The sequence below is a fragment of the Doryrhamphus excisus genome, linkage group LG9 (assembly GCF_037039965.1).
Source record: "Doryrhamphus excisus strain RoL-2023G ecotype Guam linkage group LG9, RoL_Dexc_Guam_v1.1, whole genome shotgun sequence".
Taxonomy (NCBI): Eukaryota; Metazoa; Chordata; class Actinopteri; order Syngnathiformes; family Syngnathidae; genus Doryrhamphus; species Doryrhamphus excisus.
In genome coordinates, this window is record NC_136365.1 from 14,853,190 (window position 1) to 14,879,616 (window position 26,427).

General features: G+C 40.8%; 1 protein-coding gene across 6 annotated transcripts in view; it reads left to right on the top strand.

Annotated features, from left to right (window-relative positions):
* Positions 1–26,427, top strand: part of dlc1 (DLC1 Rho GTPase activating protein) — a 93,402-nt gene that overhangs the window by 21,416 nt on the left and 45,559 nt on the right. For 3 of the 6 annotated variants that reach the window (XM_058091624.2, XM_078793464.1, XM_058091625.2), the window contains 3 exons: positions 4,016–4,150; positions 4,313–4,423; positions 17,926–17,956. In XM_058091624.2, coding sequence (XP_057947607.2) covers positions 4,016–4,150; positions 4,313–4,423; positions 17,926–17,956 — 277 coding nt within the window. Of the gene's footprint in view, positions 1–4,015; positions 4,151–4,312; positions 4,424–17,925; positions 17,957–23,186; positions 23,228–23,270; positions 23,489–26,427 lie in introns of those variants that run through there. The other 3 variants (XM_058091629.2, XM_078793465.1, XM_058091630.2) reach the window with 3 other exon arrangements.

The following is a 26,427-nucleotide window of genomic DNA, read 5'->3' on the forward strand; positions in this document are numbered from 1 at the left end:
GTATGCACGGGGAGAACATGCAAACTCCACAAAGAGATGGCCGAGGGTGGAATTGAACTCCGGTCTCCTAGCTGTGAGACCTACCACAATAATATGAATGTTATATTTTTAATATGAATGTAAAGGTGACTATTTAGGTGTAATTTAATGTCTAGATGGCTCTATTAACATTGAAAAAATATTCCAAAAACATGCTAGGTTAATTGGCGACTCCAAATTGTCCATAGGTATGAATGTGAGTGTGAATGGTTGTTTGTCTATATGTGCCCTGTGATTGGCTGGCAACCAGTCCAGGGTGTACCCCACCTCTCGCCCAACGGAATGGGCTGGGGTAGGCTCTAGCATACCCCTGCAGCCCTAGTGAGGATAAGCGGGATAGAAAATGAATGAATGGATGGATGAAAATATTCCATATATACTGAAGGAATCAGGATTTCAAAAATTCACCAATGACGGTGATACCACGGTGATAACTGTTATGGTTTCTCAAAAGTGCTGTGGGTCTCTAGAAAAGCGCTATATAAATCCTGTCTATTATAATTATTATAAGCATGACTTTCAATAATTGGAGAATGTTGTCCCATTCAATTCAAGATGTTGTTCAGTTCATGATGATGTCCCACAAGGCTCGTGTTGTTGTGGATCGAATTAGTGAAATGAAACCCATCTGGTGTGCATAATGCCTTTAGATTAACTTGATATTGGGCTTTGTTACTATGTTTATTTGTTTTAGCAACAAGGCTTTATCATGACCCCAGGGCCATTCTGCCTCAACAGGCGTTTATCTGAGAGCAGACGACTTGGCAATAAAAGTGCTGTTTCTCTCCCCATTTCTGTCTGCTTCAATTTCTATTCTCATTTCTCAAGAAATGTCTCATCTTTGTCTTAGTGCATCACCAGAGGCATTATAATAATAGCAAGCATGATTACAGTTGCCAAGTGATTGTTTTGCAAGTAATTTTGCATACCGTTTCAATTCACAGTTTGAAAAAAAAGGGAATGACACCCTCCAGGTGTAAAGAGGGTTTAAAAAACATGAAAGCAAAGAAAATGGGAGGGAAGTGACCATAAGTTTAGTGTGGGAACTGTCCTGCATCAAAAAACAGGAAGTGGTGAGGAATGTAACGGGATGAGAAAAAAGGAGCACCCAAACCACCAGAACTTCCCATAAAACGATGCAGACCCCGCTCTACACTTGTTTTTCATTCCGCTCTTTTGTGGTTGTTGTTGCATGCTGCTTGTCTACAGCCAGATGCTTTTGTCCATTCAGAGAGGCCTTGTGAAGATGTCATTGTTTTACCATGACACAATGTTTCATTGTGATCAAGAGGCAGAACATGGCAATGTACACTGCCACTCCACTCGAAAGTCAGTGAATGGGAGAAATGGGAGAAATGGGAGAAACACTAGGGCCTCAGTGTCTTTACAATTGAACAGGTTGTGGTAGGGCTGCACTGCGACCGAGTGGTTAGTGCGCAGGCCTCACAGCAAGGAGACCCGAGTTCAATTCCACCCTCGGCCATCTCATCATGTGGAGTTTGCATGTTCTCCCCATGGATGCGTGGGTTTTCTCCAGTTTCCGCCCACATTCCAAAAGCATGCTAGGTTAATTGGCAACTCCAAATTGTCCATAGATAAATGTGAGTGTGAATGGTTGTTTGTCTATATGTGCTCTGTCACCAGTCCAGGGTGTACCCCGCCTCTCACCCGAAGACAGCTGGGATAGACTCCAGCACCCCCGCGACCCTCGTGAGGATAAGCGGTAGAAAATGTATTAATCAATGAATGAGGTTGTGGTAGGGGACTGCACAGTGGTCGAGTGGTTAGCACGCAGACTTCATAGTCTCTTCATGCGATTGGATTCCCATTCATTTTGGTGTACAGCATATTCCTCTAGCTCTTGTTGAGCTTGGTCAACCTTAGCCCAAAAAGAACAAAACAATTTCTAAATGTTGATGTTTTCTAAACTGTGCTGTGCTGAGATACTCCTTTTGAAGTATATTTTCCCCCAAATTAGGTTCGACCTCTGGAATATTTACATTTTAAGGTTAATCCGTGTTACGGAGTTGAGAGACAGCGGGAGGATTTGATCCAATGGTTGGTTGTTTACTGTGACTCCATCAGTCACACACACATTTGGATTAGTCACATCTCTGTCCATGTGACTGCTGCCTTCCTAGCATAACTAAACTTAACCCCAACCACAATACGACATGTTTATGATTTGTACTTCATCTCACCTTCATGATTTAATTATGACATATGTTGTAATGTGTCACACACAAGAGCAGATGAGACACACATAAGTGAACAAAGTGCCGGAGAAGATGTTTATTATATTAAATAATTGTTCTTCCCGTACTCCTTTTTGAATGTTGAATCATGCGATGTACCTCATCGAAACTTTCTTTAGCATGTTCAAAATAAACTAAAACATTTACCATATGCCACCATGTCTCCATACCTTTTGCAGAAACATACAATGTGTCTACGTGTCCCATGAGCTCACCCTTGTAAAGTGTTTTATAACACGGATCTGTTTATAGCGAATGTAACAAGTTTTGTTTGGCCCCTCATGAGCCAGTCTTGTGATGTCATGTGTGGAGGTCTTCTTGTGGTAGGAGGCTCAGACGGTTAGTCACACCCACAGGAAGAGACAATCAGAAGGAAATGAAAGCATGTCTGACATATCTAACAAGGGCTTTTTGTCATATTATGTAAGATTAGAGAGTATAAGAGTGGCTTGCCTTACTGGAGAAGGACCACCTGGGGTCAGTGTGATACTTGCAACCACGAGCAGTGAACAGTGTAGGTTTGCTGGTTACAACCAGGGACACCCCAGAATAAAAATGAATGGGCCCCATAGCTGAGGTCACTACATCTCTGACCCTTAAAAGTTATTTTCATGCTATTTAACTCAAACCTGAATTTAGTTAGATGCATGTTTTTGCAGTAATACATAATTTATGTTTGGAATAATAATTTATTTTGTAGGCTGAAGCGTATGCCAATTACACCATAGTGGTTTGATGGCAGAATGGGTGAAATCTCTTGTATTTGACAATTAGTGACTATGAAGCATGGTCACTGGTCTGTGCGCATATCTGTGGTCTGTGCAGATATCAGGGGCCAAAATCAATGTTTATTTCCTTTTTGGTCGATGTGGATTTAACGGTAAAAAGTAGACATTGTTTTTGACTATATTTTACCAAATATCTCATCCCAAACAGCACAGTCATACTTTCATCCATCCATCCATCTTCTACCGCTTATTCGAGGTCAGGTCCCGGGGGCAGCACCCTAAGCAGGGAGGCCCAGACTTCCCTCTCCCCGGCTGCGTTGTCCAGCTCCTCCCGGCGGATCCCGAGGTGTTCCCTGGCCAGTTGGGAGACATAGTCTCTCCAATGTGTCCTGGGTCTTCCCCGAGGTCTGCTACCGGTTAGACGTACCCTGAACACCTCCCCTAACCAGATGCCCATGTCATACTTTAATGTGTACCTATTTTTGAAATTCTTCTAATTTTTCTACCTTGCCACAACTCCAAAAGTTCCTGGCCGAGCAAAATATTTTGGAACTGGTGCTGGAAGCATTGTTTTTTTGACAATGCAATCAGTCATAATAATGGATTACATTTTATTGCACTTTTCCAGGCACCCAAAGCACTTCACCATGAAGTGAACCCATTATTCATTCACTCCTCAGACACACACTGGTGGTGGTAATCTGCATCTGCCCCGGGGTAGTCTGACAGAAATGTGGCTGTCAAGTCACGCCTATGGCCTCTCCGATCACCATCAAACATTCATTCACATACATTTACCAGTGGGAGGTGGGTGAAGTGTCCTGCCCAGGTACACAACCACAGTGACTGGGTGGAGGGAGCAAGGATCGAACCGCCAACTTTCCGGTTTCCGCTCGACTTGCTCTACCTCCTGAGCCACTGCTGCCCCCACCAAGTGTCATTTAATTTGTTGTAATGTTATTTATCACTTAGTAGGTTATTTTTTTTCTTTAGCGAGACCATGCTCGTCTAGACTCCATGGTGCTACTAATGATGAAGTTGGACCAGTTAGACCAGGAAATTGAGAATGCCCTCTGTGTCAACTCTTCCACTGATACCATCCCCACCCTACATCGACGACGACAACTGGTATGAAGCTCCTTTTTCCATTGACTGATCCTGAACCAGTTCAATCACTCAATAATAGCATAGCGACAACTGCCGATAACATTGGTTACTTATCTTGGCTTATAGTGTCTTTGCAAAAATAACATTTGAAGTCACCGTAATGACATGTTTTACGGTATGCAGGACTTCGATTTGGGATCTATGCCCGTATCATCGCACCTGCTGCATCTGCAAGGCGCTGCTGCCCCAGCTTCATTCGCCACAGCAACCCTCGGAGCAAAACCAAAGACTGGGGTAAGTGAGGCGCTTGTGACAGACCAGTCTAATCTTTCTGTGTTAAAAAAAAGTGTGTGCCAATGCTACATTTCCAGTGAACTTTGTGTACTGGTCAGAGAAAAATAATTAATTAAAAAAAAGAGCAAAGAGACGCAGCTCTACCATCTATAGGAATGCCCAAGCACTTAAATCCTGGACACACAGACACTAAAAGACTGTAATTAGCCGCTTCCAGAGATCTACACCCATTCGCACCAACAAAAAGGGGTCACGGGGGTCTGAGAGGTGAAAAACCAGGAAAAGAGGGGGAGTCACCGGGGATGCACCTCATGTGCCTCCTCAAATCCTTTTACTTGCTCACTTAATGACCCTGTCAGCCTTGCTTTGCTCACAAAACAAAGTCATCACACTGACATGATGTTTTTTGTCTCGCAGTGTACTGTATATTGGTCCTGTATGAAATAGATTGTAGGGATACCATAAAGGTGTTTCTGTTGGAAAGGAATTCCCTTATCATATTCCAGCATTATCTCCTGCTTTGTTGTTCCCAGTACATCTTAGTATGACTTTACATGTCATGCAAAGTAACATACTCACTGATGTTTTATGTACATGGGCAACGGTGTCCACAAGAGGTTCCATTCCAAAGGTAAGTCTCCATAAGCCTGGGTCAACATTGCTTTCCCTGCTTCGAATACTTTTTACAGTTGAGTTCCTACCGGGTGATTGACGGAGGCCAAAGAGATGATGACTTCATCAAGAGGATTCTTACTATAGTTAATTGTTGCAAGGGGGTTGTTGAGTCCTTTCAGGGTAAAAGTATTGTGACGCCCACTTAATCTTTTTAGGCAGACAATACAAATCCTTCAGATGATGTCAACATGGGGTCGAAGAAAGCTTTACGACTACTACATTGCAACCTTCTATTGGGACTGATATTTTGTTGCAGATTCCCATCCGTTAAATACAGTAGCTTAGTTTTTCTATACTATCTAACACAGTTAAAACACAAGTGTCTGCTTTTATTTTTTTATTGATCACGGCTGCAAAAAATAAACATTTTGCCAAAGAATAAGCTAAAGAAATTTGAAATTGCCAGCACTTGGATAAAGAAAGGTGAGAGACATATTTGAGAGACATATTTGAATTCCTCCCACTCCCGTCCCTTGGCCTTATTGCCATCTTTGTCAATGATGTGAGTCTTCAATCAAAGTAACAGTGATGTGAAATGTTCGTTTATCCCTTTAACTAATATATTTGATGTTTCTGTGGGACTGCATTTGGAACAGATTCATAATGAAAACCGAGTGTCCACTGTACTTTTTATTTTAGGTTTTACAAATGTTTGCGGCTGCACGGTGAACAAGTGGTTACCGCGCAGGCCTCACAGCCATCTCTGTGTGGAGTTTGAATGTTCTCCCCGTGCATGTGTGGGATTTCTCCAGTTTCCTCCCACATTCCAAAAACATGCTAGGTTAATTGGCGACTCCAAATTGTCCGTAGGTATGAATGTGAGTGTGAATGGTTGTTTGTCTATATATGTGCCCTGTGATTGGCTGGCCACCACTCCAGGGTGTACCCCACCTCTCACCCGTAGGCAGCTGGGATAGGCTCCAGCACCGCCCGCTCCCCTCGTGAGGATAAGCGGTAGAAAATGAATGAATGAACAAATGTTTGCCTTTCTTCACCAATAACATATTCATACATTTTTACAGTTGGATTAACATGTATATTTTTTAATGGCTAATTTCTGTAAGGCAGTTGAATGTGAGAAAAGATTTGTTAACACCAGGTCACTCTACAGGTCAAGCTCTATGCCTTTCAGACAAACTAAATCTAAATTCACGTTGTCACCTAAGACAAGTATTTCTGGCAGACTGTTCTGGGAAGAACTAAGTCTGTGTTTATGTGATGATTTATGTTTTGGTCCATGGGTGAATGTGCATTAGCATTCTTTCCTCTCCGTGGAAGGAATAACTGGTGTTTGTTCTCCTGCCCTGTGCCCCATCACTCCCACTGGCACGGAGCGTAACACTTGTGTGTGATTGTACCCAGCACATTCCTGCACGGTTCTGCCTTTTATGTAACCGTGATAAACATGATGGTGGGTCTTTTGCAAATTCTATATTCCTTCTTTGTGGATTATCAGCTCCTTGCCCTGAAAAACCTGCAACTATTGTTAGTCTTGAGCAGGTGGCTGTTATTCCTTTATCGAATTTGTGGCTAATCTCCGGTGCATGTTGTGTCATAGCAGGTGTTTTGTCCTCAGCCTGCAAGTACTATTTTTTGACCTTTGTGTTTTTGTTGTAAGGTTTCTTAGCTTACTAGGGCAGCAGGTGTCTTAGTGTTGTTTGCCTCGCATTATTGTCTTGCAACAGGTGGCATTATTATTTTTTTCCTAGGCTTGTTCATGGTTTGGGGCTGCACGAGTACTGTCAGCACTGGTAAGCTGCTGAATTACAGCACTTTATAGTGAATTCCATGCCAAATAAGATTAAGGAAGGGGTAGATAACAGTGATGGTCACAGTAATTTTGGCCACAATTTGGACATGCTCACTTTGAAGTATTTAAGTCAATATTCAGAGGACAGTAAAGCGATAGCTACACAAGCTATCCACTGATCACAAGTTATTTCCAAAGTTGAGTATTGTCTCTTTAAAAGATATGAAAATGATAGCAGATAAAATATGACAGGTTTGGTAAGATACTATAGATCATTGTTTGTTTATTGTTATCTGACATTATTTGACTATATATAATGAGCACTGACACATTCAAGTTATGTGCGGTCTGAGAGCCATTTGTTTGTGCCTCTATTTTTAGAGGTCTGTGGCCTGGAGAGGATATGCCAAGCCACACAGGCGGGCGGAGCTTTCTAACCCCTGACCACCTTCCTCTGAACGCTACAGTCGGAAACAACAGATCAGTCACCTTGAGCTCTGAGCTTTTCTCACCCATGAGACATACCCCTGGCATCTCCTAAAGAGCTCTGCCAGTGAATGAAGGCACAGACTGGCAAATTCAGCAAAGGGGTGTTTACGGTAACAAGGGGTCTCATGGATATGGTGACAGGCACTGCTCCACGCGAGGCCCCCTCCATGCAGTCCATATCAGGGAAACCTTTGCCCCCTTTCATGGAGCCGTATTCTGTCTCTAAGGCAACTTTCCTCCAAACATGACTTCTGTTGTCTCTGTTGATGGAGTTGTCGGAATTTGTCAGTGAAATCTGAATTTCCTCAGCTTCCGTTCTGGATTTTTTTCCCCTCTATTTTGGCAGCAGGATATTTTTATTCTAGTCTGATGAGTACTTTCCTTCTTGTCAGTAGGTTATGTATGTCCATGGCTCTTTATCTGTCTGTAGTTAGTGGACAATAGGAGAGCTGCGGTTTGCGTGCTAAGGTCACCAGCAGATCTCTGCTCTGTCCTTCCTCTGTGTTCCGGTTTGGCTGCCTCTCACTCCCCAAACATCCTTTATCCGAACTACACCTACTCAGGGTCCAGTGAAATGTTTAACTCCACTGCCTGTCTATGCCTTCTGCCTCCACCACTGCAAATCATAGAGTTGCTAATGTGCGTAATTTGTGCTTCTAAGGAGGTATGACTTCAACTACTGTTCAGTCTGGGTTTGAATTCCAGTGGTTACTCTGGCCGTAGCCACTGTAGCCACGTTGTATGGTGTCATTGTCCCCAAGGTCACTCTTGACCCAGTTATGCAGAGCAAGGAGACAAACACAGACCTAAAAACAAAATCAGAAAATTAACTTCTTAACTCTATGGATGGAACAACATGAAAATGTTATATCATGATTATTGTGACCAACACTATCACGGTTATCATTATTACCGTGATGTGATTTTATACAAGTGCAGTTATCAATCATGGTTTTATGATAATTTCCATTTGAAACTGTAAAAATAACTCGCAGAAGTTTTACCACGGTTAATCATTAATACCAGTAATCATTACATCCCTACTCACCTCCCTAAAGAAAATGTTTTACCCTTCATTTCCCAGTGCTGGAGCACTCTATGAACTATGCATGCTCCAATTAAAGACAATGCATTTAGTTAGCAAAATGGAAAATTGGAAGCTGCTTACTTAATACCAATGGTAATGGAAATAGTTTAATTTCATTTGAAAATGCATCAGATTACATAATCAGTTCACAGTATAGAGAGCATGTTGTTAATCAAATGTGTAAACTCATTGCACTAGATTTTTTTTTACTATTAATAATAATTTAGGGTGCATGAGAAAGTGGAAAGGAAAACATGGCCACTTATTAAGAAGACTGCAGCAATTGAATACATGAATACAGCTCATTGTTGATTGTAAACAACAGGATGGCAAGTTTAACACTCATGACTTTTTATAGCAACAGCTGAGAAGCGCAATCAGTATTTTAAAGAGCATGCAGAGATAGATAAAACTGCTGGATGCTGATCACATATGATACTTCAAATGCCAGCTAATGCCATCTTGTGGCATTGATTAAAGCAGCCGCAGCTGTTAACCACTTTTTTTTTTTTACTCTGCGATAATTAGAAGTTGGCAGCATGTGTTTATTGATTACTCGGTATGTGTTTTATGAAATGAATCATGGATCCCATCCCAAGTATGATTTATTGACTTAAAGAGAGATGAGTCATGTCCATGTATGTAAAGACATCACTCATCGGTCTAGGATTTAACCACCACAAATTGGGAGTGTCGACACATAGTGAGTCAGTAAATCGAAGCCCACATTTATAGTGTGAATAAATGGGCTGCAGTAAAAACAAAAAAAAAAGCAAATGAAATAGTTGCAGGATGATATACATGTTGGCAGTAAATGTTATGGATGACTCCAAAATGCAGGCATCTGCAGCCTGCAGATAATGAAGCACCATAAATCAACAAGTGACAAACAAACGGAATGCATTCTAACACAAACACACACACGAGCATAGATGCTGTAACTTGCACGTAGGAATGTATTGAAATTCAAGTGAAAATGAAGGCATCCATACAAACTTGTGCTGGATTTTATTGAGGACATTGGACTTGAATTCGGGTTTACTTTGCGTTTTTATGTTACCTTGGGGCTTCTTTACTTTTTCAACTGCTTATCCTGTTCAGAGTTTTGAATAATTTGAGAGTGATGACAACAATAACAACACAACTGAACACAAAATGCAGTTATAAATGAAATGTTTTCTTATTCAGGAAGAAAAAAAATCCAAACCTTCATGGCCCTGTGTGAAAAAGTGATTGTCTCCCTGTTAACATAACTTAACTGAGATTAATTGAGCTCTGTCAGTCTGAAAAATTGTGAAAACATGGAACAGTGGTAACCAAACAGCCAGCTAAAATTACCCCAAGAGTACAACGACATCCAAAAGGTCACAAAAGACCCCACGACAACATCTAAAGAACTGCAGGCCTCACTTGCCTCAATTGAGGTCAGTGTTCATGACTGGGTAAAATAAGTTCCAAGATAAAAGCCATTGCTGAACAAAAACTACATTTAGGCTTTTCTCAATTTTACCGGCATACATCTTGATGACCTTTGTGAAAATACTCTGTGATCTGAGCAGACAAAAGTTTAACTTTTGGGAAGGTGACCTCCTGACCCGAATCCTATTCCGATGCTGTGGCATGACTTTAAAAAGACGCTTCATTCTGGAAAACCAATGTGCCTGAATTACAACAATTCTGCAAAGACAAGGGGGCCAACGCTGTAAGAGACTCATCGCAAGTTGTCGCAAATGCTTGATTGCAGTCGTTGCTGCTAAGGGTGGCCTATCCAGTTATTACGTTTAGTGGGCAATCACTTTTCCACTTCCCTCAGTCAAAGACAGCCCTAATCATGGCATTCTGTAGCAAATGTGTCAGGAAGTAATTATCCAAAATGTACAGACAAAAACAGCACTGATGGTAAAACCCTCGATTAGAGTTGTCATTAACCACAATATCAGATTTGCATTAGTTAATTTTTAGTATTTTTTTCAGTATTATCACTGTAGTATCACTGTCAGTTTCCAATGATTTCAAAGATTGTTATGGGTTTTTGAGAATACAAACAATCTGTTGACATTTTAGCATACATAGCAATCGCTTATTGGCTGGCCTGCTTAGCCCAAAAACACTTATGAAGTAAACAGTCCATGAATAGTCGCCATTCTTGCAGTAAATGCAATAAGGTTTGGACAGTGCTATGTCTGGTTTTCCAACTAAGTCAGCGGACTGCATGTCTGCTACAGGTCTACTCTGGTGCCACCCTCGCATCCCCAAGAAGACGAATCTAATCCTTCTGTGTTGTTAACCGTCTCTGTTTTGTTCCAATACAGCCAGTGGCTAATCGACCAGCTAGCATTGTTAGTGCAGCTGGGATTATGAGGCTAAGCTCTATGAAGTCAGGTCACTCTGTGTTTACTCGTATGAAGGGTGTCATTGTGGCATCTAAGATTTGTGCATTTTAATTACACCAACTTGTACACATTTCCTGTTTTTGAAATCAGATGAGTCACAGTGTAGTTTTCGTTTGGCTTTTTGAATGTATTGTACATTGTATTGTACAAGAACTACAGAGTCAATCACTGAAGATGTCATAGACCGGCGGTGGAGCTGGGGGAACAATGACTTCCAGTTCCGGTTTGCATGCTAACACACTACTAAGGGACGTTTTGTGTTGAAAATACGTTACAAACATGTTGGACAAAGTATATTAATAACTCAACAAGACGTGCCATATTGTAATGTAATGTAAGCAAAATTAGCTTAACGTATACATACATTTTTGATGTTAACCAAAAAATACACTATAACCGGAACGTACACTAACCGAGGTTCCACTGTACATGTGTTTGTCCTGGCTGCTCAGTATGTGTAAGTCTATAAAAAGTAACATTTTTGGTTTTGCTGTTTCTTAATGTCATGTCAAAATACAAAAATACAAAGAAATATTAAGTTATTGAATTCATTCATTCATTCATTTTCTACCAGCTGTCTTTGGGCGAGAGGCGGGGTACACCCTGGCCAGCCAATCACAGGGCACATATAGACAAACAACCATTCACACTCACAATCATACCTATGGACAATTTGGAGTCGCCAATTAACCGAGCATGTTTTTGGAAAACCCACGCATGCACGGGGAGAACATGCAAACTTCACACAGAGATGACTGAGGGTGGGATTGAACTCGGGTCTTCCAGCTGTGAGGTCGAGTTATTGAGCTAATCTTTTAAATCATCCTTTAAACTCATGTCTCTTGATAATGGTATGAACTCCAAGTTTACCCTAAATTTTAGTTGAACTCCAAATTATATGACTTCTGGCCCATTTCTTTATAATAACAAAAACTTATCTGCTTGAGCCATCATCTGTACACAGATATTTCAGCCATTAGTGGCCATTCACCTCATTTACTGCAAGTTATTGCATCACTTCCTGTTGACACACTCCGACAGTGACATATGGGAACTATCAAAATGTATATATGAGATCGTGAAATTGTTTCCCACGTCTCTTTCTGCAGATGTGCACATGGGCCCCGGCAAAGCATGGAGAATAAATTCCTGTGTAAGTGCAGGGCAAAGAGAGCACATTGTGCCAATTAAAAAAACAGCAGTGAGCTTCAGATAACATCTCAAAGGACTGCGTACAAGCGTCTGCATGTACATACTCCCCCTTTGCTCACATACACAATAACCCTCTATCACACACCTTGTGTTCTGTGCTGGAGCCAGCAGCTTTACCTGAGCCATCTGCATCAATTTGGCCATTTGTGTTAAGTGGTGGAGAAAAAAGTTGGGGTTAACTTGAGCTCCCCCTAATCCTTGGCCAGCACAGAGCATGGGTGGTCAGATGCACGCACTCACACACATTGCAGCTGCAGTTGCAAGAGGGGAGAGTTGGGGGGTGTGAGAGTCTGTGGTGGGGTTAAGTCATGGTGAACTGTTTTCCAAGGGCAACATGCTGATAACTTGCATCGCATCTGTGATCGTAACTCTTTAAAATGTCAAGACTAGTTGAAAAATCGGAGGAAAAAGAGCATTACAAAATGCAAAAAGAAGAAATTGTAGTGTAGTGCTTGTAGTGAATTGCAGCATTGTCCTGTTGCAAAAACACCAGTCATTACCACATAGTCAAGGGCTTTCAGTCATGAGGGATGCCCCCTGTAACATAGTCCACATAGCCCACTGTCGCTTGACACCCTTGCACAACCTGAAGCTCCATTGTTCCATTGAAGCACCCCAGATCATGACGGCACCCCCTCCACTGTGCCGTGTGGAAACATCTCAGGGACGTTGGAACCCGTAAAGGTTACATTTTAAGAGAAACTTTCTGTGTCCCATGTTTGGTCCTCTCTTCCAAACTCAATTGCAAGTAAAATGACATTCAATCCACATTGGTAATGGTAATGGTTTTATTTCATTTGAACATGCATCAGATTTGAGTGCATCCCATAATCAATTCCCAATGTCCTAAAGGAGTAGGAAGAAGCAAAGCTCATTAAATCCTACCCCTCCATCTGGTACTTTTACAATCAGTAACTGTTACATTTGTTCACTTCCTGCTTTCCTAATATAGTTTTTTTTAAATTTTATTTTATTTTATTTTTGTCACGTACTGGAGTACGAGGTGATATGACCATACAATGACATAATGGCTACCATAGTAACTGTCAATATAGTGACAGTATATAGTATACTAGTATATATATAGTATAGTATACTTTTAAAGATTTTTTAGACTTTTGATCAACTAAATGATTAATAATGAATGAATAATTCAAAAAGTGGTCATATGGAACCAACAGTGGTTTATCACACAAGCACATAGTAGTTCTAAGTCATTATACACTCACACATGTGCAAAGCAAACATACCGAAACCTCCAGTGCCCCAACACAACCTATTTCCAGTAAATTAGTGGCAGTAAATGAGGCAGCTGACGCTTGTGTATGCTTTGCAGCTTATAGCTCCCCAGTGGAACAAGCCTACCACTGGGACCAACCTGCTCTGTGGCATGTCAGTGGGAAAATGTGGGGTTTGGAAAAAAATGAAGAAAATATGCGCCCACGGTTCTATGAAAACACTGATACTCACTGGTACCCATTCATCCAACATTCCTCAGTCAGGCTCTGCACTCTCTCACTCGCATGTATTACACTGTAATTGTTATTATGAGGCAAACATGTGGAGGTGAGATTTACACTGTGTAAGTGACTTCATGGGTCAATGACAGGAACCCGTGATGTGGTGTTTACACAATAGCAAGAGCAGACGCTGGTGAACTGAAATGTCTTGTTAGTGCTGGACACAGACCTCCCATATTGCCTTTTTTTTACTGGTCAGTCGTTCTTCCAAGTACCCATAGGACCTCATGAGGATGTTTTCGCAGCAACTAAAATCTTTGGCGCGAGTCTACACATTAATTGACACAGATGTTGCCTATTCTGTGAGCCTTTATTGGTTTTTAAACCCAGAAAATGATTGTGGTATGGTGTATTATAAGACTACAGGGGTTTTCTGCAATTATTATAATTGTATTGATGTAAAATATGTTTCACATCATCGTTACCATTATCTGTTAATTTGCTGATACAAATCACATTGTTCTACTGCCAGATTGGGAGGTGTGTGGTATCCATTTCCAGTGTTTAAGTTAACAAATAGAGCTGCACGGTGAACGAGTGGTTAGCAAGCAGGCCTCACAACTAGGAGACCCGAGTTCAATTCCACCCACACATCTCTGTGTGGGTTTTACATGTTCTCCCCGTGCATGCGTGGGTTTTCTCCGGGGACTCCTGTTTCCTCCCACATTCCAAAAACATGCTAGGTTAATTGGCGACTCCAAATTATCCATAGGTATGAATGTGAGTGTGAATGGTTGTTTGTCTATATGTGCCCTGTGATTGGCTGGCGGCCAGTCCAGGGTGTACCCCGCCACTTGCCCGAAGACAGCTGGGATAGGCTCCAGCACCCCCCGCAACCCTGGTGAGGATAAGCGATAGAAAATGAATGAATGAAACTTACCAACTACGGTTCCTTACCTGTTTCGAGTTAAGAGAAAGGTGCTTGTTTTTGTTGAAAGGCTAGGAAAGCGGAAATATTATACTTTAGTATCTAGATTTTTGTTACTAATTTGTTCCAAAACGTTTTACAAAAAGTGAAACATACGAAACCTGAGGCTATTTTTTTCCATAGGAAATGATGTGGTAATGCCTCGTTGTGGTTAATTAAGTTAATAAATGAATTTCCGCGGATTATTCCTTCTTTAGAAACTTTATATTTTTATAGTTATGGCATAAAAAACCTTTTAACAATGTTCTAAATATGGTTTTTAACAGCATGGTTTATTTATATCCATCTATTTTCTATGCTGCTTATCCTCACTAGGGTCGTGGGTATGCTGAAGCCTATCCCAGCTGTCTTCGGGTGAGAGGCAGGGTACAGCCAATCACAGGGCACATATAGACAAACAACCATTCACACTCACATTCATACCTATGGACAATTTGGAGTCGCCAATTAACCTAGAATGCTTTTGGAATGTGGGAAGTACCTGGAAAAAACCCACGCACGAAAATATGTGAAACCATGAAATTCGAACGTCGATGTCACGGGAGGTGACTGTAAATTTAAATAATTTGTTCCAGATGCCCCAAAATGTGAAATATTAGAATGAAAAAAATACTTTTTGCACTGTACTTATAAGTACGGCAAAACTATGAATGTTAGCACACACAAAAAGAAATTTGGCAAAGACACTTTTGACACTTCTGTCACTTGAGTCCAGCAGCAGCTGAACTAGCACTGAAACATAAATGTGTCTCAAAGGTTACGTCACTCTTGTTCGCCTTTTCCTGGTGATTTAATGACCATCAAGTTAACAGTGGTCTATGGCTCCAACTTCTTCCCCTTGGGTCTCCGCTTTGGGGGTCTTGAGTTGGCAATTAACTGAAAATGACATTGTCCGCAGAGCTGTTTTTTTGTTGTTGTTTTTTTTTACTCAGGATTTTCTTTGGCCACATGTAGACAACCAAATTCATGGTTCTGCATTCAAATACACTAGACACGTACAAACTCAATACAGGGGATGGAATTGACGAGATCTTCAGATAAGGTATGACAGAGACACAATAGTACCAAGACAACATTTTATCCATTGCCAAACAGCCCGCATGTTCCAGAAAACAAGCTTTGAATGAATGAACGCAGTCATGGTGATCATTATTTGACTATGGTGGCTCATCATAAAATCCAACAGTTCTCTTGAGAGACCAGAAACAATGGGTACATGGTCGCCTGTCAGATTTTTAGTGTCTTGTAAATGTCTTTATGGGATTAATCCATGAAAAGCTAGGAATGATCAAGATGTCACAAATTATGAGCATATTGTTGGCATAACTGAGTGCACAATATCAATGAATTGTGAAAAGAAACATCTGTGATCACTCATGTGGGTTTTTTTTTTTTTACTTCTGTACTCAAGGCTGTCTTGCATTGAATCTCCCACTCATCAGGCATGTTGCAAAAGTATAGTGTGTTCTTTTGGAAATGTGCAATCTCCTGAAATTGAACCCTAATGTCATATTTATTAACTGATGTTGATATAATGTTTTAAAACTAAAGCAATTCAGTGTACGTTTCACACATAAAGTTTTAGGGAGCTGTCTAAACACTTAAAAATGGGTATTCAAAGGACAATTATGTGAAGAAAAACATGCAATATGGTCATAGTACATGTTGGTATTGATGTTTGCATCAGTGAACCGCAGCTCCCCAGTGCCAACAGCACTCATGCAGCTCCAGACCACGATGCTCCTGTTACCATGTTTGATTGTTGGCAAAACACAATTATCTTAGTATTGACTTTTGTGGTGGTGTGTTGTGTCATAACTAAAAAGCCTCACCCACTCTCACCTCCAGCAGCCCCCAGGTAAATTGAGTTTGAGACCCCTGTTTCATAGCATCGTCCCTTGAGAAGATAAACTGCAATAAACTCCTGACCTGGCGTGTGTCTTACAGGCCTTTTGGGAATTTTTGTAGGTATGTGTGAACATGGATTCTAGTTTAAAAAGTGTTTTTTACAAGGTCAATGCCGTGTATCTGTGCTCTTTGTTAAGGTCGAGAATCTTGGAGGATAAATCCATTTTGTAGTTTTCTAACAAATTAAGTAAATTAAGCAAAGAATGCGCCTCGTCTTCCATGCTTTGTCTGATCTCTTCAAGGGGAGTGTGGATTAAAACAGGTCAGCGTGTAGGGGTCAGCCAAGGAACCCAAGGTGAAAAGTCAGAGGCAAGAAAGACCTCTGCATTCCAACAGACTGCTGCCCACCACTAACACACACACACACACACACACACTTAACCAATGGCAATGCCTGCTTATTTTTTGCTTTCCCAACAACAGATTTTTTAAATATAAGAGCCCAAGAATGAATCCTTCTGTTCACAAAATGGTGATGCTGTCAGATATGTATGTCTCCCAGGACTGCCTGTGTCAACACTGAATCACAGTTTGCTGTGTATTAAGATGTATTAAGATGTTGGTGCATCAGAAAAGTATGCTAATGGTTTTATTTCATTTGAACATGCATCAGATTACAATTGAGTGCATCCCATAATCAGTTCACAGTTCCACATGTCCAAAAGGAGTAGGAAGAAGCAAAGCTTATTAAATCCTACCCCTCCATCTGGTACTTTTCCAATCAGTAACCGTTACATTTGTTCACTTCCTGCTTTCCTAATTTATTATTATTTTTTTCATTTTATTTTTGTCACGTACCGAAGTACGAGGTGATATGACCATACAATGCCATAATGGGTACCATAGTAACTATCAATATAGTGATATATATAGCACATCATGACTGGTTCAAGACTCTTCATCCTTGTATTTAGCAAACATCAACTGCTTGTATTGTTTCTTGAATTGGCTCATCGTTGTACATTGTTTGACTTCCTTACTCAATCCATTCCATAGTTTGATTCCACATACTGAAATGCTATGACTTTTTAACGTAGTCCTAGCATATAAGTGTTTCAAATGTAGTTCTTCTCTGAGATCATATTTCTCCTCTCTTTTAGAGAAGTATTAGATGACATTTTTAGGTAATTGGTTATTTTTAGCCTTATGCATTATTTTAGCTGTTTGAAGATGAACTATATCAGCAAGTATACGTATTTGTGATTTTAGAAATAAGGAGTTAGTATGTTCTCTAGAGGCAGCATTATGAATTATTCTTACTGACTTTTTTGCAGTACATTTAGCGAGTGAAGATTGCTTTTACAGTTATTACCAGATATTTCTACACAATAAGTAACATATGGTAGAACCAGAGAGCATTAAAGAGTGTGGAGTGATTTCTGATTGAGAGCATGCCTATCTACTAGTATGCCTATCTAGATGCTTGTACCAAGAGTTTTTATGGTGCTCCAACCTAAAGATATGTCAGCATTTAACTCTGCAGCTAAAACATACATTTTCAAATGTTGCAAAATATTAAATCTCCTTTCTTCTTTTGCAGAGTACTACAATTGCAGAGAGGACAAAACCCGGTGAGTACTTGTTGTTTTGAATTATACAGATTCTTTTGTGGGGTTTGCCATGTTTTAGTACATGTTTGTGTTGTCTTCATGTCAACAATGGCTGATTGTCTCCACTTGTCCTGATCTCAGTGAGCATTTTCAATTCATTTCTGGGGTGATATCCTTGTCGGTTATTCACAGAGATGAGGACAGGATCTGGTCAGATGACTCGCTTGATGTTTGTCTTGATAAGGACCCAGACTCATCAAGCGCACCATCTAGCCTGCCGCCTTCGTAAGATAAGAGCCAGACTGGTTGTCGAGTTTTGATGCCCAAAATATTTGACCTGCATCTGTTTACCCATTTTATCTAACTCACTCAGAATGAAAAAAACACCAACTTTTCTGCTTTGTTACGATTGTCAACATCATAAAAACCCTTATTCGCTGTACATGCAGTATGTTAAGTAGCAATCTTTACTAGCCAAGTTGTGTCACTCTACTGCAGCACTTTGTACTAATGTTAATGCAGCTACAAATCATCAGATAAATGGTCTTGTTGAGCAAATGTTCAACACTCGACCCACAAGTATCAACCCATATGACTTCCTGCTGATGAATGGCCTTCTGTGTTTTCACATTGTTATGTCAAAACATTGCAATGCTTTGCGTCATCTACTCTACTTTATGAATCAACCTCAACAACATCATTCTCCGTCTGCATGTATGCGCTCCCTCCTCCCTGTCTCCGTTGCCTCTGTCTGCCGGCAATGCACCAGGGCATCAAACTATGGATGGACAGACAAGCGGCTGGTGGTCGACGTTCATTAAATACCGCCCCCCCTGTGTCCTCAGTCCATTGGTAAACAATGCTGACAATGTGGTGTGACTTGGGGACAAGGCTTTCATATTGTCCCCCTGCTGTTTCAAAGCCTGCCGGGAGTCCTTGCTCGCTCTTGCTCTGTCTCGCCTTTTAATTACTGCCACTTGTCGAAAGGTTTTTCTTGGAAAAAGTGCCGTTTAGTATGTTTATTTGTGTGTGTTCACACCCTTAAATGTTGCCAAAATGCCAACTTCAAAAAGTCTGTAATTTTATATCATGTAAATCAATGTTACTTCCTGCAAGCGTGTTATGTAACCATTATTGCTGCTCCGTTTGATGGGTGGGGAAATAAAAGGGGGGCAGTGGAGTATGAGGGAAGTGAATGTAGTTTTTTTTTTGGGGTGGGGGGTTGATTGAGCACAATGCTCAGTGTTCATTATGTCACTTCAAAGCCCCCTGTGTATCATCATTAAAGCCCCCTGGGAATGACACATTTGTGACAACGTTACATCACACCCCTGTGCCCTAAAGGCTGCCGTTGACCATTCATGGTTAATATATATCTATTTGACAACGAAGGCGCTCTGAAAGCCCCACACCTGTATACCTTCCTGCAGTCATGGTTGTGCCTTTAGCGTACGGTCAGTATACAAAACCTTTATGGGGATTTTGAGATGCCTCTGAGAGGCAGAGCCTCGTGGCTTTGAGTCTGAAAGCTGATATTGAACTTGAGTAGCCTGAAGCCAAGTCAGTAATAACCGCGATTGGTTTCTCAGTTACTCGTTCCTGTTTGTTGAAGACTACCTCATCACAGCATGTTGTGCACTCGAAATGACACACCGTCTTCATTAATTGCGGGGTACGTCAATCACTTCAAACAAATAAGCGCCTCATGCATCCTGTTCTCCCAACAAAAAAGGGTAGTGACTGTAATTTTCTCTACCATTATTAATACCTTCCAACAATCAGAAATTGCTGGGTCAACACAAGGCCGCATTTATTGTTCAGAGTTAACTTAACCCAGCTAGCTCAGTTGCTATCCAAAACAGCAGCACCGACTGAGGTAAACTACTTTTTCTCTAATATCCATAAACAGCCTTTGTGCCAAGTTCCATTCCTGGCCTTCTTTGTCAGTTCAACACCCCCACCTTAACCACTAGCGCCTCATCCCTTGCTCCCCTCGGCTTCCTGTGTGGAGACTGGCACTGTACGCATTCCATTAGTATTTCACACTTCAGCAAGCTGTAAATACATTTGCAGATGCAGGGGTGGTTTTCTTTACGTTTAAACCCCTAGGAACTATTTTTTTTTTTTTGGCTATCTGTCTGTGCCTGAGCGGTGGCACACTCAGCAGGAAACTGGTGCACCAGGGGTAATTTACAACAGGAAGTCTGCTTGCTTGACTGCAAAAGAGTGTTGCTATTCTTTAGTAGCGGGAAATGTCATTGGTCATATAGTATGTACTGTATGTATAAAACATTTTTTAGGTCAAAATGGCAGCATCATATAACCTTTATTAAGTGTACAGTCACAAGTTACCATTCTTATGTCATGCAGTACAAATTTGAAAGATTTTCGCAGCTATATGGTAATGGTAAAGGTTACATTTATTTGAACATGTATACAAGTTACAGTGGAATACATAACATATTACAATTCACTGTTCAACATGTCAGTCGGAGTAGGTGTTGTACATCAATTGCGATACATTTGTTCACTTCCTGTATTCCTAATAGGAATATAATAAGGTAATGTAATAATGTGGTAAAGTAGTTGTCAAATACCCCCGCGGTATAGCGGTATAGAAAATGGATGGATGGAGTTAAATGGCAAAATTGGGTTGTGTCACATATTTTATTCTGTAAGTACTGAACAATCTCAATAGCAAAGTAGGTTTTGTCAAGAGTTGGTGACCTAAACGGCTGTTTAATTAGGCCAGACAGTTAGGTTGAGGGACTGTATGTTTGATATCGAGCAGGCATCAAAGAAGCTTGCAAACAATCGCAGTCACATTCAGGTACATCCCATACTTACATACATGCTTCAGCATCCTGACACATATTTGGCTGTCCTGGAAAGAATAGATTAGAGTGAAACTGTTTATGACGATAGGCACTCAACATGAATGATACACCCTGTTTGAAGTCTATGGAGAAACTCCCACTGCCCTGGTTTTCCTGTTCTAGGTCCCCATTCCTAGGTCAGTATGTTGTCAGGTCCCTCGCCTATCGACACTTCCCACTCCCTCATATAAGTTAGACGGTTTATTGCTTTTTCTATGACAGCTACATATGACACGCTGTCCAAACATGCTGACTAAAAACCTGACGAGGAAGACAAAAGACGCGGGAATCCAACCTTATCGGTCTGAGCAAACCTCAAGAGGCCATAAAGTCAATTGGCCGTGATGAATATCATGCTATCAGCAGGCTGCAATAAGCCGGTTTTGGGTACATTACCTTCACAGACCGGAGCAGCCAGCGTGATTGCTTGGTTTCCGTGCTCGAATGTGTTAGATTAGTGCCAAGTGCTTGGAGCACAACCTGAACAGTTCACAAGAGCCACAGTTACATGTGCAGTAAAGCCACCCTCAGTTAATGGCTCACTTATGTATTTATAGAGACTTGATAGAGGTAAGTTTATGCTGTATGAATATGAGGTAAGGCTGCACGGTGGACGAGTGGTTAGCGCGCAGACCTCGCAGCTTGGAGACCCGAGTTCAATCCCACCCTCGGCCACCTCTGTGTGGAGTTTGCATGTTCTCCCCGTGCGTGCATGGGTTTTCTCCGGGTACTCTAGTTTCCTCCCACATTCCAAAAACATGCTAGGTTAATTGGCGACTCCAAATTGTCCATAGGTATGAATGTGAGTGTGAATGGTTGTTTGTCTATATGTGCCCTGTGATTGGCTGGCGACCAGTCCAGGGTGTACCCCGCCTCTGGGATAGGCTAGAAGCGGGAGAAAATGAATGAATGAATATGAGGTATTACTCGGTTGATAAAAATATTGTTGCAGTTTGTTTATTGAAGTTCTAATTGAAATGATGGGATGTGAAAACAATCTCAATTTGGGATTGTATTGTTTATTTCAAATGCTTTGTCCCCTGACTGGTCTAGCAAACGCAAGAGTAACATTCGCTGCTGGATTTTTGGCCTCATGATGAATGGCTGTCTCAGGTTTTCTCTCTGATTGTGAGCCAGCGGAAAGAGCATACAGGAGTCTTTCTCGAGCTGAGAACATGTGCTCCTCAGACCGAGACTCACTGGCTCAGACAGCTGACTTCCTGTTGACCTCATGCAAACACAAATGGGATAACATAATTTAATGCTATGACCCTTCAAGATTTTTTTAAATATTTCTAAACCAAGTGAAATACGTTTTGAGTTTGTAGTAGCTCTTAGGTATTGAAATATTTTTGGGCCATAGAACCCACTGCCTTTTATGATCCAATTCCCAGTAGCATCTATAAAGCAGACTGGCAGCTGGTTTTGACATTGAGACATTTTAAGGTAGGGCTAAAAGTCAATTCTGTTTACGCTTTTACATTCTATGGCTGCAGTTTTTTTGTGATAGCCCTACAAGAGCAATTTTAAGAGTTTCTGCAAGATTTTAACAAACTCCAGGCATTGTCCATGCCTGACTTACTGGAAAAAAAGTAATCACTGGGGCCACTGTGGTGCATCACATGCTGCAATGAAAACACAATAGAAACACTATTCAACCCTGTGATTTGGGAATTTTTGTTTGTTTGGGAAATCCAACCAAAATGTTACCATGGAATAATGCAGAAGCTTATTCAGAGCTGACGTTACCAGGCTATAGCTGTTTTGTTTTTTTTGCACGTTTGTTACTCTTGTTTCAGATTATCAGACACATTTAAATATTACCCAATGACAACACAACTGAACACAAAAGGCTGTTTTTTAATGAGACTTTTCATTATTGCATGCTGGCATTTTAAAAACTGCATTTTGTGTTCAGTTGTGTTCTCGTTGACTCATATTTAAATCTTTTTGATGATCTGAAACATTTAAGTGTGACAAATATGCAAAAAAAAAAAGAAACCAGGAAGGTAGCAAACACTTTTTTACACCACTGTCTATAAATTGTTTTTATCACGTTGGTTGGGGAGCCCTGCTCAAATGGAGATTTTAGCCAGCTATACAGAAAAAACTGCAGTTTTTGCTTGATTTATGCGCGATGGGAGATGCTAGTCGTGACTCTGAAGCACTCAAATATGCACCATGACCACTGAAGCTTGAGTCAGAAAGCACTTACTCACACTTACATACACACGCACACACACACACACACACACACTTCACTAGAGAGAATTGAATATGAGAGTATTGCGGCACTGGCTGGATGTGTCCCAGCAGTTACTGCATTGAAGCTTGCTGCAGCAGATGGGAGTGTACGGTCCACAGATTGGCAGAGAGCACAGTCAGGGACGGGAACAGGCAGAAACCTGGATACCAGGTAGACGATATTTATATTTTAGCGACGTCTCAGATCAGAGATGCTTCTGACGGATGCCAGCTTGACAGAGGAACATAAATACACGAGATCGTGAAGTAGGTGAAGAGAAAACATCAGTTTTGTTCTTTGGAGGTTTTAGCAGCATGTCTCGTTCCATAAGGCTACTGCTGCTGCAGAGGTCCTTCAGTGGCCACAATACCTCCTCAAGCTCCAAAACATTAGATATGCTCAACAGGAACATTTGGGAAAGCCGACTGACTGGTGAGTATAGATAATCACACATACAGTACATAATGTTTTGCATGCCAGTGATTTACGGGGTGTGGTTTACGATGGGGCCTAGTGCAGACCGGCCAACATACGTATGCACATTTTTCATACATAGCACACATTTTGACCCCTGCATACCTTTCACTGTTTTCTAGGCACGCATTTTGTTGCATCCGCCAGTTTCAGTTTTGAGTTCAGTCTCAGTGTGCAGCATGACATCCATCTACTCCTGATGATGTTAAGGTTGGGATTGATGATTTATGTTTGTTTGCAAACAGCCCACCTCTGTAAATGCTTTCTCCTCTGATTTTGGATCAACATTTGCAATAAAAATAACATATTGGTTAGTTTCAGATGCAATAACACTCCTCTTCTGTTTAATTACAATTTTTTGCTTGCTTAGGATGGAAGCTAACAAGATAAACAGTTGTTTCAAGTTCTGGTGGGTCACAGCGTTGACATCATGTCTCACGCTCGATCCTGGATCGTTTTTTATTGTAGAAATACAACGAAAAAGAGACCAATATGACCAAAAAGGTCAATAGATTATCTACGGAGTTGGTTGTATTGTTAGTTGATTTGTTTACATGTGGGCTATTAGTTTTGTGTCATGTTTAAATCTAGAAGACGTGCGTGTTTGCTTCCACGGTGCCTTGAGTGTTGGGTTTGGCCCATCTATAACTAATGAGTCTATTATGTGTGGAAAGGATCCGACCCATTAGTCTGCTTTCAGCTCCCTGTAAAGCAGTTTGCCTTTCAAAGTTACACTTGGTACTCTAACTTATTTGTGCATCAGCAAGTTGGACCGATCAATAGAGCTTATTTTACATTACATATGGCATACTCTCACTAATGCTCATGCATTCAGGTTCTCACCTATGGAATGGATTGTTTAACAGTTTTCAGCCCTTCATGTCCACTTACTTATTTCAATACATTTAGGTGCATAATCACATTAGGCCGTTCATACCATGCTTGAGTCTACTTTACACCTAAAGTACGGTATATTTAGCTGATACATTTGCTCAAGTACATGCTTTGGCTCTGTAGATGTAAGGTTTAATTGATGCAGTTGCTCCTCACACCAGTTATTAATAATAAACAACAATACACACATAATCTGGAGTATTAAAGAGCAGCATGAGTGGCGTGAGGGGGATGGTAATCTTGCCCAAGACGTCTGATGGCATCACAAAGGAAATCTTAGCTTCTAACCAAATCAGTGCAGGTGCAAGAATGTTTCTTGTCCCCACCCAAACCAGAGGTCAGCGCCCTGTGGCCTGACCTTGCGGTCAAAGTAAAGCAAGCTGGATAATACATTTCCATCTGCAAACTTTACAGATGAAAAAAATTTAAATTGTTCCGTAAGTAGTAAGAGTAAATAAAATAAAAATGTGAACTATAATATATAATTAAAGACGTTCAGATAAGGTCAAGAGATTAAAGAAGAACAAATAGTGGAGTAAAAGTTGAAACATATCAAGTATATATATCATATATCAACATATCAAACATATCAATTATAGTGGTGCTAATGTTGCTCCGGTTTGCATACCATTTTTGGATAGCGTACAATATGACACATGTCTTGTTTTATTATTAATATGCTGCACGAGTCCGTGTGTGTAACAAGGGTAAAAAAATCCGAACTATCCCTTTAAATTTAGATTTATTCATTCATCAATTGTATACATTAAAGGTGACCTATTCTGGTCATTTTTGGTGCTTTGTATTGAGTTGTGGACAGCTATAGAGCAGCTGTTGTAGTTAGTTTTATGTTGTTGTATCGTTCCTGTTGCTAATATTAAAAAAAAAATGAGTGTCCCAAGCTATGTCATTATCGTATAGTTTTATTCAATCAGACTGCATCTTATTATTTGTATTCATATGATTATTAATGTGGTCACAGTTTGCAGTGGTGTAGAAGTACACTGTATCATACTGAAATATGCTTTTTACATCAATTAAGACAGACATAGCCAAACAACAAATGATAGACTAGTCACTACCATTTATTCTGTGATTGGCTGGCCACCAGTTCAGGGTATACCTTGCCTCTCTTCCAAAGTCAGCTAGGATAGGCTTCAGCATACCCTCTGGACCCTAGTGAGGATAAGCGGTATAGAAAATGGATAGATGCCATAGATCAGGGGTGCTCACACTTTTTCAGCATGCGAGCTGCTTTTAAAATGACCGAGTCAAAATGATCTACCCACTACAAAAATCTATTTATTTTCAAATGTATTGAGGATTATTTGTACGTACAATGTATGTTGATGTACCTTACATAACCAAATGAGCCAATATTGCAAAACACACATAATTAACTATTAACATTTTTTGTAATTACCTGAGTTTACTTTGATGACTTGCACTGAATTGAATCAGCCAGGGATGCATAGTCCGGACAGTAGCTGCTGATAGCCAGGTTAGCCAGGTAAACGCACTTCGAAAAAGACATTGTGAAAAAAAAAGTCCACCTCCCAATCCGTATGGAAGTGATATGTTTTTGCCTTTTTACTTGGTCCAGCTCCTTCACTCATTTTAGTGACCATAAACTTTAGCGAGGGCTTTAAATCTGACGCTATTCGCCGACTAGCTTAGCACTTTGCATCGTTGTTTACGCATGAGCGGTGACCTAAAGGTCAAAATTCAGTTGTCATCTGACTGGTTGTCCTGTATGTCAATCAAGTAACGGGGATGGATGATAGGCTGACATCGTAAGTTCTGCTGCACTTAGAGACGTTGTTTGATTTGATTGGTCACCCGAAGGGCAACGTTCAGTTGTCATCTGAATGGCTGCCCTGTATATCAACAAGTGACGGCATTGATGCTAGGATGATATTTTTTTAATGTCACGCCGTGATCGACCAGTACCACCTCTGCAATCAACCGGTAGATCGCGATCAACTTAATGAGCACCCCTGCCA